Raw genomic sequence first — 16,782 nt, forward strand, 5'->3', positions numbered from 1 at the left:
TATCATTGCTATGGGTGAGATTGTACGGTGCAAGATGGATGCAGAACCGGAGCAGGCGGGACTGCAAGAGGCAGCTCAAGGGAGCAGGCTGTCTAATCTATAGTGGATAATCATGTCTCAACAGACGGGCGGGTCGCGCTTTGATAGCGTGGTAACTGGGTTTGCGCCCATGCGCCGCTGCTTCTAGCGCTTCAGATACGGCACCGATGCTCGAGGCGCAGGCTGGAGGGCTGAATAGAGTTAGCAAGCGAAGATAACGACCCACGACTGCTTGGCGCCCGGCCAGCACAGCTCAGCTCGCAAATACAAGGGAAATGAATCTGGCCGCACCACCAGCCATGCGAAAACGAATGCGGCAATGACCGCGGGCGTGTGGCGCCATGCTGCACGCCTGGCCATTGGCTGCCCCCACGCGCCTACGGCCTAATTCTGTACGACGAGGCTCCAGACGGACCAAAACGAACAGAATCCATAGTATCCGTCGTGCTCGGGCTGGCCCTTAGTAGTCCAGAGGCTGGCGAGATGGACATGGCGCATGTACGTGGTATGTATGGGGAAGCGTTTGGCTACTCTAGGCCGGGCTCGCCATGACGCCAGCCGGGGTAATAGCGATGGCACTTGTGCTTTTGGTGGCGAGTCGCCATGTAGTAGGTATAGACTGTATGTACTGCATGTGTACATGGCTACGTAGGTACGTACTTGAGTACATGTGTACTAGGTGCATGGCTTGCCAATACATGGATGGGTGCACACGTGCTTTTGGCAGTGCGGCAGGCCAGGTGGCTCCAGCTCGTCCAGGGTGTTTTGGACAATGTTTGATAATGACGATGCTTTTGCGGCTATATTAGCAGTACTATCGAAGTAGATGTGTACGCCGTATAATACCTGCATCTCGACGGGACCACAGCCTTGCAGCACTGCGTCCATGCAGAGCGGGCCGGGCGAGTCGATCGCGTGGCTTGGCCGGGGACGTCATGACAATATCCCAGGGGAATCTGGGGGCGGCGTGCGAGTATTGGATGGTGGTGAGGTGAGTTGCAATCGCGCGAGCTGCGAGAGTGGATGGGCATGAGGAGCGGAGTGACCGGATCATACACGGACTGTCTCCTTTGGTGGCTGCTCCGCTGCTGTTGCTCTTGCTGTCGGCAGCACACGACGGTACGCACAGTGCGTGGGCGCGTGGGTGAGTGGATGCAACGACGTGACAAGCGACAGGCGGGCGCTGTCCATACCATGTACACTACCATGTATATACATGTACATGGACCTGTGTAGGTACAACGAGATGAACGAGCACTGCGTGGTGTTGATGAGCAGCAGTGCCAAGGGCATTGCGTCAGTGAGGCGAGCGCGCATCTGGCCATGGGCGGCGACAGCTGCACTCATTCCACACGCTCGCAGCGCCGGACAGCTGCAAAAGCACCCCCCGCAACCCGCCGCCGCCTCGTGCCCTCGCCCACGCAGCCATCGCCGCTATCCCCAGGGTTCAGCGTGGTGTTGAGGCTCTGGTGCCGCCACTCGGGTCTAGGCTCTTATCTTAGTGCATGCACTGTGCCCAAGCCCGGCCCTGTGCTCTCCCGCTTCCACTTTGCGACCCACGACGCGCCTGCAAAAGTGTCCGAGGCTGATCACCTTGCCTGTCACGCCGCCATCGCAGACTCCCCGGCTTACTGTTGCGCGCCCACGCTGGCCCATCGTCGAGTGTTCGTCTGTCGCGTCCCCGCTGCCGCGCCGCTGCGCCAGCCTACAAGCGCCGCCGAGCCTCCTAACCCGCATCTGCCAGCACCGCATCCACCACAACACCACGCCGCCCCCCATCTCCCCCCATCGCCGACGCTCCCCCGCTCTCCTGCGCAAGCCATCGCAACAGCGCGCTGTCCCTCCGGAGGGTCCTCTGCCCTAGCCGGAGACTGTCGACACGCCGCCCCCGGCTATGGCAACCGTCGCACCACCACCGGCGAGCGAACGGAAGCGCGTCAAAGTCTACGAGCTCAAGAACAATGACTGGTTCGACAGAGGCACCGGCTTCTGCAAGGGTGTTGTAGCAAATGTACGTCTCCCCACCCCTCGCCACAACACCTCCTTGCTACACGTGTAGCCCCATTGCGCCCGCGCCTGCGCTCGTGTCCACGCCTACGCTCACGCCCATGTCTGCCGCTCACACATGCTAACTGGCGTCACTCGACAGCAGGAGGAAGCAAGGATTGTAGTCTTGTCCGAAGACGACCAGTCGCGACAGCTCCTCGAAACGCGCATCTCCAAGGATGATGGCTATCAGAAACAGCAAGGTATGCGCGTGCTATGCGCTACCCAAACACAAGCCGGCAGCTAATCCGCCACAGATACCCTCATCGTATGGACTGAGCAAAATGGCACCGACATGGCCCTCAGTTTTCAGGAGCCCGAGGGCTGTGCCAGCATATGGTAGGCATCCACTGCCTCGGTCAATTGAGCACCGCGCTGACTCCATACAGGGACTTTGTCAACGAAGTGCAATCGCGATTGCAGACTTTAGCGCAGGGTACGTTGGATCCATCCACATAGCTTCAAGCAGGCTAATGCTGACCCAGACGATGGTCTTTCAGACGATTTGGACCATATTAATCCCATACTTCTCCCAAACCCAGATCTCGGCAACCTTCACGAGATTGAAAACCATATGCGCGCTGCAAACTCTACCCCAGGAGGTCGAGAAGCCCTCGCCAAATTCATCCTTGCTCAGGATTACATACCGAAACTGATTCCGCTTGTCGACATGGCCGAAGACCTCGAAAGCGTATCGGATCTCCACCGGCTATGCAGCATCATGAAGATGCTCATCCTACTCAACGACACTGCCATTATCGAATACGTAGTGACAGACCCCGTTGTCCTGGGAGTTGTTGGAGCTCTAGAATGTTAGTGTTGCCACAGACAACCTTGCCTCAATGCTTGCTGACTTCTTGCAGACGACCCGGATTTTCCCTTGCACAAAGCGAACCACCGACAATACCTCGACGACGAATCCAAATTCAAAGAGGTTGTCAAGATTGAAGACGAGAATATCAAGCGGAAAATTCATTACACTTATCGCCTACAGTACCTCAAAGACGTGGTGCTTGCACGCATCCTCGACGACCCCACCTTTAGCGTTCTCAACTCCCTCATCTTCTTCCACCAAGTCGACATTGTCCAGCACCTTCAAGCAAACGGCCCCTTTTTGAAAGAGCTTTTTGGCATCTTCTCGCCCAAGGAGCAGAATCTCTCGAGAAAAAAGGATGCAGTCTTGTTCATTCAGCAGTGTTGCGCCATAGCAAAGAGCCTGCAGGCAAATGTTAGGGCGCAGCTTTATCAAAACTTCATTAGTGGTGGCCTGTTGGAAGTCATACAGTTTGCGCTCAAACACCAAGATGCTTCAGTTCGAGTAGCAGGCACAGACATACTTGTGTCTTTGATCGATCACGATGCTCTCATGGTGCGCAGCTACATTTTCAAGGCCATTCAGGAAAAGACCAAGCCACTTACCGATACCCTGATTGAGTTACTTCTGATTGAAGTGGACTTGGGAGTCAAGGCGCAGATGGCAGATGCGATTAAGATTCTGCTAGACCCCAATGCCAACTCGGCGTCTATAGAGGCGCTTGGGCGAACTAACAGTGACTTCCTTGCTAAGATGAGGGGTCAACTTCCGTCCATACCGCAAACTGACTCTTTTATTCAAAATTTCTACGACGAGTCTGCACGGAAACTCTTCCAGCCTCTCAAAGATCTCGAAGGCCGCGAGTCTAGTAAGTTGAACTCTTGGTCCCTGTAGGCGAAGATGGCTAACATTGTTCAGTGGAAGATCTATCAATGCAAGAAGTGTCATTATACGCCCACCTGGTCGAGGTCCTTTGTTTCTTCATCCGTCAACATTCTTTCCGCAGCAAATACTTCATTCTATCCGAAGGCCTCGCAATGCGGGTAGCACAACTTATGGCCTGTCCGGAGAAGCATTTGAAACTTAGTAGGCATCTTCCACGATTGTTTCTGTCTTGTTTACTGACTTGTCCCAGCTGCGCTCAAGTACTTCCGCACTGTTCTCGGTTTCCACGACGAAACACATAACCGCCAAATCATCCAACACCACCTTTTCGAGCCCATCTTGCAGATCCTATTCGATACGATGCCTCGCGACAATCTCCTCAACTCGGCATGCCTGGAGTTGTTTGAATTCATCAGGCGCGAAAACATCAAGATGATTGTTCAGCATCTGGTCGAGACGTACAGGGAGAGATTACAAGCTGTCACCTATGTCGACACATTCCAAAATCTGATCCTCAAGTATGACCAGAACCATGAGCCAGTCACTACTCAGGAGCTCGACAATTCATTCACAAGTGTGGACAGTGACACACCTGCGCGACATCCCGCAAATGTCAATGGTGGCAAGTGGGGTCAAGGCTTGAAGGACGTAGATGCGGACGAGGAAGCATACTTCAACACATCAGACGATGAGGATGAACAACTTGCCACTACTGGCAAAATCGCCCTCAATGGAGCATCGCCGGTGCGCCCCCTCGTTAATTACCCGGATGACGACGCCGACGATGCCGATATGGATGATCTCACTACCGGGCTGCCGGCCTCTGTGCACAAGATTTCAGCAGAGACGCAAACCCCAGAAACCACTCCATCACCAAACTCTGCTTCTGCAGGATCGCCGCCGGAACGTATATCCGAAAAGCGCCGTAGAGAAGAGGATGAGGAGGATGAGCTTCTTGCAAGCATCTCCACATCTGCAGGTCCAAAGCGCCGTGCTTCAACATCAAGCAACGCAAGCTCAGGAAGCCTGCGGAACTTGCGCCGGAAGTCGCCCAATGTCAATGCCGGCAAGGATGGTGGTGGAACACCAAAGAAGATCTCGTTGTCCATTCCACTGAAAAGTAGTGGTGAGGGAGGCGCGGGCGAATAGTATCGCACGCCCCCGCTCTTAGACGAAGATGAGCTGCAAGGGAGAAGGAAAGGCTTCTCATCTTTGCAGCGCGATGCGCTTTAAACAATCCTAAAAAGATACCCATTTGGAAACTCGAGGAGACACAGATGACGTTGTATGAAATGGGTGCGTGCGGGATTTTTTGGCTTCTTCTTGCAAATGTGTTTCAATAGGGTAGCGGCATTGCGAAAGGTGTAATTATCTAGGCGTTCAGTATCGTCGCCCTTCCCGGCGAGCGAGACGGGTTGGGACTGTGGCATGATGGGATGATGCAGCGCTGTGTGTCGGGCCTATCACCGTGCGTTTGGGTGTTTGGGTTTTCTGTGCATGATCAAGGGCATCATCCGGCCTGTGTATTTTATATCTAGTAGTCTTCGTTCGGGAATGCCAACTCGTTATCGAAGTCACTTCATGTTCTTCTATGGTTCTGTTTCTGTGAGCATGGCTGGCTATGTCTAGACGGTATGTTTGGCAGGTAGGACTGACGTTGAAAGTCACGTTCCTTCGCGTCACTTAGCGCGTTTGGCCCCGCATGTCTTTCACGTCGATATCACGACCCACGTCTATGCCTTCCGCTTATTTTTCGTCTCGAAGCTACATTCAATTGTTTCTGATACTCTAGAGTCGTCTTGGTTCTAGAAAGACGCCACGCAATGTCTAACGAGCATCCTTCCGTCAATTTGGACACATCAACTACATCAAAGAAAAATTCAGCCACCCAGGAACAAGACGCATCATCTTCTATGCCACCTAAACCCCCAACACTCACTTTGATACTTGCTGCCACGCCGAGTCTCGGCATAGGAAAGGATGGCGTCTTGCCGTGGCCCCAACTCAAAAAGGAAATGGGCTTCTTCGCACGAGTGACGAAGCGTACGTCGCCCTCTGCCTCAGTGGAAGGGCGCAGGAAAATCAATGCCGTACTCATGGGCCGCAAGACATGGGAAAGCATACCGCCCAAATTCCGGCCTCTCAAGGATCGCCTCAACATAGTCATCACCTCGAAGCCAGAAGAATTTGCAAACAAGCTAGACAAGAAGACAGAAGTCGAAGGCCCGCTTGTGTGCTCTGGTATCCTCGACGCCATTGCTCAGCTTGAGCGCGAGGACAAGAGCAACTTACCGTCTACAGACCTCGAGATTGATAGAATCTTTGTTATTGGTGGGGCTAGCATATACCGAACGGCGCTTGAACTTCCGCAAACGAAGCGTGTGTTGCTTACTAAGATCGAGAAGGAGTTTGAGTGCGATACTTTCTTTCCTGTTAATTTAGATGAGACAACAGTATGGAGGAATGCAGACCGGGGCGAGATTCAAGAGTTCACCGGTGAGAACGTTGAGGAGGGTGGGATTGAGGAGCAGGGTGTCAGGTTTCACTTTTGCATGTATGAGCGAGAATAGACTGGTGAAAGTGAAAGGAGTTAGAACCTCCTCTGCTTCACTTTTCCAAACGAACATAAAAATCATCGACTTAGCCAACCCTGCACTCTCCACGATCTCTATCCACCCTGTTCCTTCCTGATTCTCACACTCGACATGGCTCAGGATCATTCTCCCACGCGATCGGTGTGGAGTGAGCTATGGCAAGAAAGTACATTTATACGCTTTGCTTCGTAATCTACAGTCAACTAACCTCATCTTAGAGCCTGCCTTGTACATCACACTGAATTTTACTACAATCATCAACGATACTCTTTTGTCTCTACTCCTGGTCTCCGTTTGCTCTGTAGTCTACGACACGTTTCGCTTCTGGATCGGCAGACGAACTCGCCAGACATACCATTGCGAGATCGTTGATGGCAGGGGTGGGAATTCAGCAACTGAATTCCTAGACAAACTCGTTCGCGACACCCGTCATTCCCCTGTAACTGTCGCTACCAAAGCTATGCTCCACTCTGCACTCTTCTTCTGTGTGCAGTACATGACTTCGCAGGGTATCGCACAGATAGCGCGATGGATAGCTTCTTTTTCCATGACAAACAAGAATATGAAGCGACGGTGTAGCCGCTTGCTTGACAGGGGGATTAAGTGCTCTGCTGTACTTCGCTACCATACACCTCTCAACATCACAGCTGCCGTTATTCTTCTATGCATCATTCGAGGCTTTCAACTACACGTCAAGTCGCCCAAGAGTCGGGCTCAAGATATCAACTACAGCCCTGGCTTCTTGAAGCTTCTCTCCAGGTGTCGATACATTGCGCAGACGGTCCTCGCCTTACCAATCGCGGTTACTCACATGTACACTTGTGTTTTGAGGGGGACGCTGTGGAAGTATACGAAACTGCTAGTCGTTCAGGCGTCTGCCTCATGGGCAATCTTTGTCACAGGAAATTTGATGTGTTTGCTTGCTGCACTACCTGTAAGTACACTTTCTGGGGTGAGCAGTATCCTAGGTGGAATAGAAGCTGACGAGCGACAGGATTTCCAAGGTACTATGGAGGCACTAGAAGAGTCGGGGATCACAGGTAGTCGAGGATGAGAAGATGGGGTCATCTGTGGTGAAAGCTTAACACATGGATCATACTATGTACGAAAGCTTCGCATGCCGTCCTGGAAAAGAACAAGCTTGTTTGATCAAGCAGAGTAGATGGTTAGCCTGCTTCGAATGAATACATCTATGACACACCAAAGAGAACAAGTCCGGAATTGTCTGTTCTAATGTCATCACGTTATCGGTCAGCAAAGCTGTCGTCATATTGCCGAGGAATCACGATATCCACCCGCAGTCAATGCTCGGTCTTGTCTTTGAGCTTAACTTAACCCTAAAAATCGCCATTCTTCTTGTTCGTTTTTTCTCCAAATGTCACCTACTACTCACCTGCATCAACCACTTTCTACTACAAGACACCCTTGAACACCCTGAACAGATCATATCCTTACAACAAGGCGGTTGGATGATGTAAGGAAATCGCCTGGTGACACGATCTCGCAACCCTCGACGCTGCTTGGCCGCCTGAATTCGCAATGGGAACACTTTCTGTCCGACGGGCACTGCAAACACACCCTATCCGTCCAGCCACACAGCACATAACGCTGTAAACCATATGTAACCCCAACAATACAGAACACTGTACTACGATGTTTTTCCGCAGCATAGCTGTATGGTAGCAATCGGCAAGAATGTTGCACCGAACGCATGATGGAGTCTTGCTGTTTAGCATGGAGTCGGGGGAAACCAGCGCCCGCAGCCCCACCGAAACTGGTCCGCGTAACACGACTACTGAACAGGTGGTAGCTTTCCCACCCCCTTTGCTTTCAAAGCAACAACATTCCACCGATTTCCACATCGATCCAACGCCTCCAAAAAAAAAACTAAAAGAGACGTATAAGAAGGGCTGAATTGGCTACCTAACGTTGATTGTCCACGATTTTTTTTCCCTTACGAAGATTTGGAAAGGGCAACTCTCGACTACGCAGCGAATAGACGAACGTGAAGAGATACATCAACACCACCAACAACAACACCAACAGACATCATGGCCATTATCCAGGTTCCAGACGAGTACGGGTACGTACTCATCATCCAATTGCCTCCCCTCTCACCCCCCCTTATCTCCCCAACTCCCACACCACCAACAACAAGCCCATCCATCAACCCTCGCCTCTCCCACCAGCTAACCCTCACGCCCCAGCTACGTCCTCGGCGCCGCCGTCTCCACCTTCTTCATCGGCATCTGGCTCGGCGCGCGCGTAGGCTCCTTCCGCAAAGCAGCAAAGATCCCGTACCCCTTCGAATACGCGTCGTACGAACAAGTCCAAACCGCCTCCCCAGCCTCCAAATCCGCCATGCTCGCCTTCAACGCCGCTCAGCGCGCTCACCAGAACTTTGGCGAAAACCATCCTACCGCTCTCGCTGCTATGCTCGTTTCCGGCCTGAGATTCCCAATGGCGACGGCCGCGCTCGGGCTTGCGTGGAGTGTTAATCGCGTGTTTTACTCGGTGGGGTATACCAGGAGTGCGGAGAGTGGGGGTAAGGGCAGGTATTACGGTGCTGCGGGTATCATGGCCCATTATGTTTTGGTGCTTATGAGTGCTAAATCGGCGTATGATTTGATCATGGCATAGATGCTGCAGGAGAGGCGTCCCTTTTTCCAGGCTAGGGATATAGATCTAGTACTATACCAATGTTGATTCTTTTTTTCTGGGGTTATGAATATACCTGCATGATCAGAGTTGATGTTGCAAAAATGACTCATTTTTTTTCTGGAGAAATCACTGTGTGAACAAGGAGAATGGTCACTTTGCATGTTGCCTACGAGGAGAAATGAATACAGCGGTTATGACTCCAATCACGTATCCTGTTCAAAAGGAGATTTGAGACGAGTAGACTCGGATATGTTTTTCATTTTCTTTTCTAAAAAGATTCGTAATCATGTAAGTCGTGAGGCATACAAATTCGTCAAGAAAAGTTTTTGGCAGTCTCATCAAACACCGTTTGCGGTAACGGCGCGAACAGCAACACCCTCGATGCGCTTCTTGTAAGTCGTCATCTGGTGCTTGAGCAAATCTCCATATACAACTTTCCTCAGCATCTCATCGTCCACCGTCACAGCTTCGACGTCGTCCTCGCTCTTAGTCCCTACTCTCTGCCGCAATACGACCAGTCGGCCGGCAGGCGACAAGGTGCAGGGCGGGATTGGCCAAGCGGGCAGTGAAGATGACGAAGACGATTGAGTGTTGTTTGTTTCCAACGAGATTTTCGATCCTCTTGAGAGTCGTGCAGCAAAGCCATGTTTGGATCTGGATTTTGGCGGGGATGAAGAATGTGAGCGCGAGACATTGGTCCTAGACGACGACGCCGTTGCAGAACCAGAGCTCGAGGCCGTGGTGGGTGCAGGACTGGCATACAGCTTGAGCAGGCTTCGGAGCACGCTCTTATCAGCTCTCGGTATAGGGTCACCTTCGTTGATGAAGCTGTAGAAAAGACTCTTTCGGTGCCGCTTGTCTTCGGGCTTCTTGAGCGGCCGCAGACTGACTGGCGGCGCACCAAAAGTGATGCAGTGCACCCGCTTGAAGAAGCTGGTGAGGTAGCTGAGTTCAGACTCAACCTTGGTGCTCATCATGTGCGCGTATAGCAACGCGGCGACCGCTCCGCCTGCGGAGTGGCCGGTGATGAGCAAACTACAATTAGAGCGCGCAGGGTTCTCTTGTAGCAAAACTTTGAGCCGCTCTGCGACTGGCTTGATCATCTTTTTTGCGACATAGAGGAAGCCCGCATGGCACAAGTTTCCTGGGTCATCGAGAAACTTGGCCGGACTGCTTGGCGCAGAGTTGTAGTTCACGGCCCAGTCCATGAATGTCTGACTTCCGCGAATAGCAAACACGATCGTGTTCAGCTCTTCGACAGGTATAGATTTTAGGACCATGGCTTTGGTGCCGCTACGCCAGTCGGCAGGGATGTGTGTCTCCATTTCAGAACTCTTCTTGGTACCGGGAGGTAGGTACGCCTTTTCAGAGTACGTTGCCGCCAAGCACAACAAGGGATACGTCGGGAGATACACTTTAAAAGGGGGTAAATGCGGTGGCAAGCGTGAGTTGGAGTAGAGCCATACTTTTGAGAAATGGTTTGATCCTTTGTCACTACCAGGCTTGGGAGAAACCTCTTCCCGACCATGACGTCTACCTCCGCCAAGCGGCGGGCTCGTTTTCACGGGCTCCTCATAGTCCATCTGGTCGCCAAACTCCATCATCAAATCTTGCTCTTTACCGCTGAACTGTTCGTCATCGATGCTAGTAATAACAGAATCGAACTTTGAAGTAATGACGTCGTATAACGCTGCCCCACGGCACAGAGTCTGCATACTCTTGGTGGCGACAGCAGCCGTGGGCCGCTCGATGCAGTTGGTAGTCAGCTTGTTCATCCCCTTTCCAGCCGTGTCACGCAAATTGGTAAAAGACCTCGTAGCCATGCGGTCAAGACTATCCCATTGCTGCTGAAAAGGACCCTGACCGCGTGACTCAGGAGGTGGTGGGGAAGCAAAGCGGATAGTGGATTGGCTGGCATAAGGCTGAACAGGCTGGGGCGGAGGAGACCAATACCGCGGCACATCTTGAGGATAAGCCCCGGGCATTTGACCGTAATCCGAGCGTTCAGGCGGGCTCGCAGAATAGCTGTGGTATAGGGGTGGGGATGTGACAGTAGATTGGGAATATGAGCGCTGATGTGGTATGTACTGGGGCTGGCTATGAGGGGTAGCCTGGACCGGTGGTGCATGGTCTTGCAAATACATGTCTGGCACGGGAGGCGAAACATGAGGCTTCTTGGACGAGGAGCGCGTCCTCGAAGCCCTGGATGACGAATGCGAATGCTTCCTTCTGCTCCTGCGCTCTGGGTCGGTCGCGTGGGCCATGGTGTGGGCGTGGTGGGAAGAGTTGTTATGGTGTAGATCTGGCAAAGATGATTGGCGAGGCGCCGCTATCGCGTGCAAGCGTTGGTGTTCTTTCAGCGCGATTCACGTCGTCTGCCGGATCGCGACGTATGCCAAGGCCTAGTCATAGCCGCTCCGTGCTTCTTTGACGTTAGACGATCAAGGCATCCATGGCGGGTGTCGATGTTTGTTCTTTGACGGTGAAACGAGTGTAAGGGGATCTGGGGTGGTGTACTGGGACAAACAAAGGCCGAGTCACAGACGGGGGGGCGGGGAGAGAAGGCTCTGGAGTCTGGATGGGCGAGGCCGGATGTTAAGGGCGGGTGGATGCAGGTCCAAGCAGCAAGCCGCGGCACCGCCATAGCGCTAAGCCTCTTACGGCCACACCCACCCTCTCGCCTGTGATTGGCCGGCCGAGTCTTGCGCTGCACAGACCACGCCATGCAGCTGGCACTGCATTGTATCCACTCCACTCTCTGCACTTCTCAAGAGCCGGACGACACGTCGCACCAAGTCCGAGGCCGACAGTATGCTTTGGTCGTAGCGTCACTGTCGGTGAGAGCTTCGCTTGTTGATTTGCCTTGCGTTCCTGGCGGGAAGCCCTCCCCGTGGCCCTGATCAACGGCCGACCTGCCAAACGAGCAATCCCCCACTGGCGTGGCCTACAGTACACCGCATGCGCGACATGCGGTGATATCATCACATGACGATCCAACAGAGATCGAGACCTTTTTTTTCTTCAAGCCCACCGGCATAGAAGGTGCTAGACACGGTGTCAAGTCTCAGTTTCTGCTCCCTATCTACCATGGTCACCAATCAAGCCTGCGTGCTCGTCCTCCGCCGTGCCCAGTAGGTCACTCTGCTCATCCTCTTCATCCTCTTGTCTCTCCCCTCCGAGCCCCCCTCTACCGTCGTCTTCACGCTCTTCCTCCATGCCTTCCATGACGTACCAGACATCCTTCTTGGTAAGCAACCCTTTGAGTGTGCCTCGATCCGTGAACAAGACATATCGCAACCCCAGCTTCTGGAACATGGATACCGTAAGCTGAAAGCTGGCTTTGGCATTTAGTGTCATGGGCGTTTGGTCCATCCACGGCCGGAGATCAAGGGAAGTCGTGGGGTCGGAGAGGGGTTGGTGGGCAAAGTAAGCTTCCGTTTCAGGCGCTAGGTTCCGAGGAGGCGTCAGGGCAGTCTGAAGCGCGTATTGTAGCTCAGTTCTTGATATGTACCCAAGCAAGAGGGCATCGCGGCTGTTGTCGATGACGGGAAACCCGCGGAACCGATGTTGAGACAAAAGCCCACGCAGTGACCCAATAGTGTGTCCGGTTGCCGTTATGGCCGTCAAGTCTTCGATGCGTGTCATGACATGGCTTGCGCTGACATCTGGAATCGAGCTACCGTTGTCGTCGCGATTGTCGAGGAAAGGGTACCCTTTAAAGTGTATCCACGACTCATAGATGCCCCGTGGGGAGATGGCGTCACCAGTCCATTTACTGATCATGACTGCAATCATAATGGGTAGAACATACGTGAGCGCCCCAGTCAGCTCAAACATGATGACCACAATCGAAACGGTCATACGTGTGGTGCCCGCAAGCGCCGATGCTGCTCCAATAATAGCGTACGTTCCTGGGGTCACGCAAGGTACATCAGGTTCGCAGGAGCTGAAGAAGAAGAGGGACGGCCAAGCAGCCTGGACCACCTGCACGGATAGTCCCACTGCACGACCAAAAAGACCGCCAATGGCCATGGAAGGAAGGATGATACCCGCTGGAATCTGCAGACCGAATGTGAAGCCTGCTAGTATGATGCCCAGTCCCGAAGACACGAGTAACAAAGCAATTACTCCAGTGTTGGCTTTGCCAGATTTGCAGAGGCCCAGCGTATCTTCGGTGAGATCAGCACATTCAGCGAAAAGAATATGCACTAGTTCGGAAGCTTGGGCGCGCATGAACTTGATGGGAAAGTTGATCAGGGCCGTTACGAATGCCACCATGACAACTTCCCTCACAGGGCCTTTGAGGTATTGTCTGTTCTTTCGCCACTCCGCAACGCCCATGTTAAGCTTGATGAACAAGCCTCCAAAAAGACCGCCCAAAATTCCGAGAAAGATGAAGGGTAAGAGCTCAAAGTCGTGCCACCCACTATGATAAGTGACCTGATATAAGACAAGCTTGCCAGTGCGGAAGGGGTTGCATGCTTGTAGAGTGACGGCTGCTACCATGGCGCATACAAAACTGCTCCACATGGTCTTGTCTGGAAAGTAGTACGACAGCTGTTCCAGGCTGAAGAGTACACCGCCTATAGGTGCACCAAAGGCGACTGAAATACCTGCTGCAGCCGCAGCCGAGAGCACCTCTCGTTTCCGTGCTACTCAAATCAATGGATTGTCACTAGTAACGAGCGTAAAATTACTAACCTTCATTGCCGTTTACGCTACTAAACAGCTTCATGAAGAGGTTCGCCGAGCAGCATGCTACATGTACCAAGGGACCTTCCTTGCCCAGCCACAGACCTGATGCGACTGCAAGACACTGGCCAAGTTAGCTAGCGATCCAGAAGTTGTTTCTTACGAGGCTACTTACCAAGCCAATTGTCTTTGTGACTAGCGTCCAGCCGCCTAGGAAATGCCGGATAACGAACCCACCGAGAACAGTTTTGATTTCCGGTATACCGCTATGTTTGGCATAAGGAGAGAATTCTCGAACTAGAAAGCTGGCGCATGCTGCAAAAAGCACCTAATAGCTGTTAGTGTTCTTGTTCTTCCAATCCAATTCATCATTGGACACTCACCGAATAGAGAATAAACAATACATAATCGACAACATATCTTCCACCAGCACTCCCAATGCCCATAGCCGAGCCCCACGAATCCCAATCGTGACAGGCCTGTGCTTCGTTGATTCCCCAACAACAGAAGCTCTTGTTCAGATAGAATCGCCCGTCTCCATCCACATTGTGACAATATCCCGTCTTGAGATCCGCAAGCCAATCGCTCGCAATATCAATGAAAGCGGCGATGCCTCCGCTTAGTATGCCTGCGGCGACCAAGATGATCCAGACCTGACTTGCATCTGCAAGCTGCTTCACGTGCCCCAGGATGCCGCTGGTGCCTGTATAGAGGTACCTCAACCGCTGGCGTTCCTTTGCATATTCAAAGATCCAGTCGATGGCGGTAAGATCGTCGTAGCCCACCCTTCGGCCCGGCCCCTCAACGTGCCAATCTAACCCGCCTGCATCTTTGGCGTCTTGGGTGTGTTCATCGGCGCTGCCTGGTGTTTCGAGATAGTTCAGGTCGAGTTCGTTTGAAGGAGTTGTACGATGAGATCGTGGCGAGGGCGATGCGCGACTGCTGGAGGGCGTAAGCGGCGAGGGGAAATAGCGTGAGAAGCCAAAGGGAGAAGCGGATGCCTTTGGCTTGCGTTTGAATGATAGTCTGGGCAATGCAGTTCAGTATCGTGAGCGGAGAGATGTTTGCAAAAGTGCGTACTGCTCAGGTAAATCGGGGTCTAGTGGATCGTCCGCCAACAGTGCCTCTTCATCGCTGCGGTCATCTTCAACGGCTGGCTGCTTTCCGTTGGATGCGCGGCTCGACGAGGTGTTGACGTGTCCGATTGGGGACCGACTGTGCGAAGAGCTGGACATGCCCTCGACATATGCTTGTTTGAAAGCCAGGGTGCATCGCTCAAGCAATCATTATGTGGAGAGATGTACAGTACAGTAATCGTGGTATCTGCGACGTAGGGCTGAGTCGTGATGGGACAGGTACAGCGAATCAGGAATGGTCCGTGCACCATGGCACAGAATCATGATAGTAAGTAGTATGTACGAAGCAGCGCATGATCCTTGACAGCCACCTGATGACAAGACAAGAAGATACTTGTAGGCTCAGTCTCTTTAGAAATTCATTGAAATGGACTGAAATTACTCAGGCTCTTTCTATTCTATATCTAAACCAACTATCAATTACTCCTTGTTAAAGTCTATCACTGCCCTTCCGGCAACCTCGCCACGCTTTAGCTTTTGTACTGCTTCGTTGAACTGACTCAAGGGATATACTGTATAGATGGGTTTCAGCAGCCCTCGACTGGCAAACTCGAGTGTCTTGTCCGTATCTGCCATGCTGCTGACAAGTGTGCCTGTTACGGTCTGCTTTTTCATGCACATATGGGTCGGGTCGACGTCGATGTGCTGAGTGCCAGCCGGTGGCAGCCCGATACACAGTACCTTGCCACCGACACGGTTACCAAGGTAGGATATCGAAGAGGGATAGCTTTGGACAGCAGTGACAAAGACGCCATGTGCGCCGATGCCGTCACAGAGTCGCACTACTTCGTCGGCAACGTTTTCCACCTTTCTGAAGTCGATGAAATGTTCTGCACCGCCGACTCCTAAGCACAGCTTCTTTTTATCCTCTCCAGTGTCAATAGCCACAGCTCGCAGACCCATCGCCTTAGCTAGTTGTAAACCCTGTAAACCGACACCCCCGCCTGCGCCGGGGAAAACTGCCCAGTCTCCTGGCCGCAGCTGGGATTCTTTAATCGAGGTGTACATTGTCGAAGCTGAACACATGATAGGCCCTGCTATGTAGTCATCCACTCCGTCTGGGATCAGCGTCGTGTATCTCTCGGGCGAGACTATGTACTGTTTGTATGACCCGTCGCACATTAAGCCGGTCAAGATAGCCTTTGGACAGTAGCACTCATTGCCGTTACGGCAGAGCTCACATACACCGCAAGTGTCTTGGACTGGCTATGACATGTCAGAACTGACGATTATGTAAATGAATGTGGTTGTTGCGACACCTGGGCCTGCTCACCTTGAAACCAGCTCGCATACCAGGCCTCAAAGTCTTGACCTGATCGCCAACCTTTACAATGACGCCTGCGCCTTCGTGTCCAGAGCATTTAGTTCCAAAGGCTGACATCTTGGGCGTGTTCCAGTCGTTAGCCATGACATGGAGATCTGAATGGCAGATGCCGGTAGCATTGAGCTTGATGAGAACTTCGGTAGGTCCTGTTGGATCGTGTGAGCATATGTGCCCGGAATGCAAAGCACACTTTTGAAAACCTACCAATCTCTGGGACTGGAACATCTTGTACTTCTACATAAAAGTCCGGACCTTCATTGACCACGACGCCTCCTTTACAGGTTTTCGGAATCTCAAATGTTTGGACTTTGTCTTGTGCCATGTTGAATGGAGTCTATGATAGCCGGTAAAGCTACTGAAATGACTGGGGTTATCGCAGAAGAAGAGGGAGAAGAAGAAGACCGATGGAGTGACTAGAAAGTAGGAAGCAGAGCAGTATATACATAGATAGCAGTTGTATGTAGGCGAACACCTCGGTATATCTTCACCCCACTTCAAGAAGGGAGCCCTATAGCTTCTCCAACATTTGCCGGACGGAATGGAAACGGGCCTATTAGTACAAACAAGCCGGTGAAACGCAGATGAACCATT

General features: G+C 52.4%; 6 protein-coding genes across 6 annotated transcripts; 4 read left to right on the forward strand and 2 right to left on the reverse strand.

Moving 5' to 3' along the window:
• Positions 1-1,933: 1,933 nt before the first annotated feature.
• On the forward strand, positions 1,934-4,933 carry COCVIDRAFT_36673 (hypothetical protein; the record flags this gene model as incomplete). The annotated part of the gene is made up of 8 exons (XM_014702339.1): positions 1,934-2,050; positions 2,189-2,288; positions 2,343-2,424; positions 2,475-2,521; positions 2,571-2,897; positions 2,949-3,767; positions 3,818-3,985; positions 4,035-4,933. The coding sequence occupies 8 exons, from the start codon at positions 1,934-1,936 to the stop codon at positions 4,931-4,933; spliced, it is 2,559 nt and encodes an 852-aa protein (XP_014557825.1).
• A 674-nt stretch (positions 4,934-5,607) lies between these two features.
• Positions 5,608-6,354, forward strand: COCVIDRAFT_25541 (hypothetical protein; the record flags this gene model as incomplete). Its single annotated transcript, XM_014702319.1, has 1 exon — positions 5,608-6,354. One exon carries the CDS (start codon positions 5,608-5,610, stop codon positions 6,352-6,354), a length of 747 nt encoding a protein of 248 aa, XP_014557805.1.
• A 135-nt stretch (positions 6,355-6,489) lies between these two features.
• On the forward strand, positions 6,490-7,432 carry COCVIDRAFT_95902 (hypothetical protein; the record flags this gene model as incomplete). Its single annotated transcript, XM_014702340.1, has 3 exons — positions 6,490-6,544; positions 6,597-7,312; positions 7,373-7,432. 3 exons carry the CDS (start codon positions 6,490-6,492, stop codon positions 7,430-7,432), a joined length of 831 nt encoding a protein of 276 aa, XP_014557826.1.
• A 997-nt stretch (positions 7,433-8,429) lies between these two features.
• Positions 8,430-9,018, forward strand: COCVIDRAFT_36675 (hypothetical protein; the record flags this gene model as incomplete). Its single annotated transcript, XM_014702341.1, has 2 exons — positions 8,430-8,461; positions 8,586-9,018. 2 exons carry the CDS (start codon positions 8,430-8,432, stop codon positions 9,016-9,018), a joined length of 465 nt encoding a protein of 154 aa, XP_014557827.1.
• A 359-nt stretch (positions 9,019-9,377) lies between these two features.
• On the reverse strand, positions 9,378-11,183 carry COCVIDRAFT_95954 (hypothetical protein; the record flags this gene model as incomplete). The annotated part of the gene is made up of 1 exon (XM_014702342.1): positions 9,378-11,183. One exon carries the CDS (start codon positions 11,181-11,183, stop codon positions 9,378-9,380), a length of 1,806 nt encoding a protein of 601 aa, XP_014557828.1.
• A 934-nt stretch (positions 11,184-12,117) lies between these two features.
• On the reverse strand, positions 12,118-16,513 carry COCVIDRAFT_36677 (hypothetical protein; the record flags this gene model as incomplete). The annotated part of the gene is made up of 8 exons (XM_014702343.1): positions 12,118-13,691; positions 13,741-13,855; positions 13,907-14,059; positions 14,115-14,757; positions 14,812-14,958; positions 15,292-16,073; positions 16,141-16,337; positions 16,396-16,513. 8 exons carry the CDS (start codon positions 16,511-16,513, stop codon positions 12,118-12,120), a joined length of 3,729 nt encoding a protein of 1,242 aa, XP_014557829.1.
• Positions 16,514-16,782: the final 269 nt, after the last annotated feature.

The sequence above is a fragment of the Bipolaris victoriae genome (genome assembly GCF_000527765.1).
Source record: "Bipolaris victoriae FI3 unplaced genomic scaffold scaffold_31, whole genome shotgun sequence".
In the NCBI taxonomy this organism is placed as follows: Eukaryota; Fungi; Ascomycota; class Dothideomycetes; order Pleosporales; family Pleosporaceae; genus Bipolaris; species Bipolaris victoriae.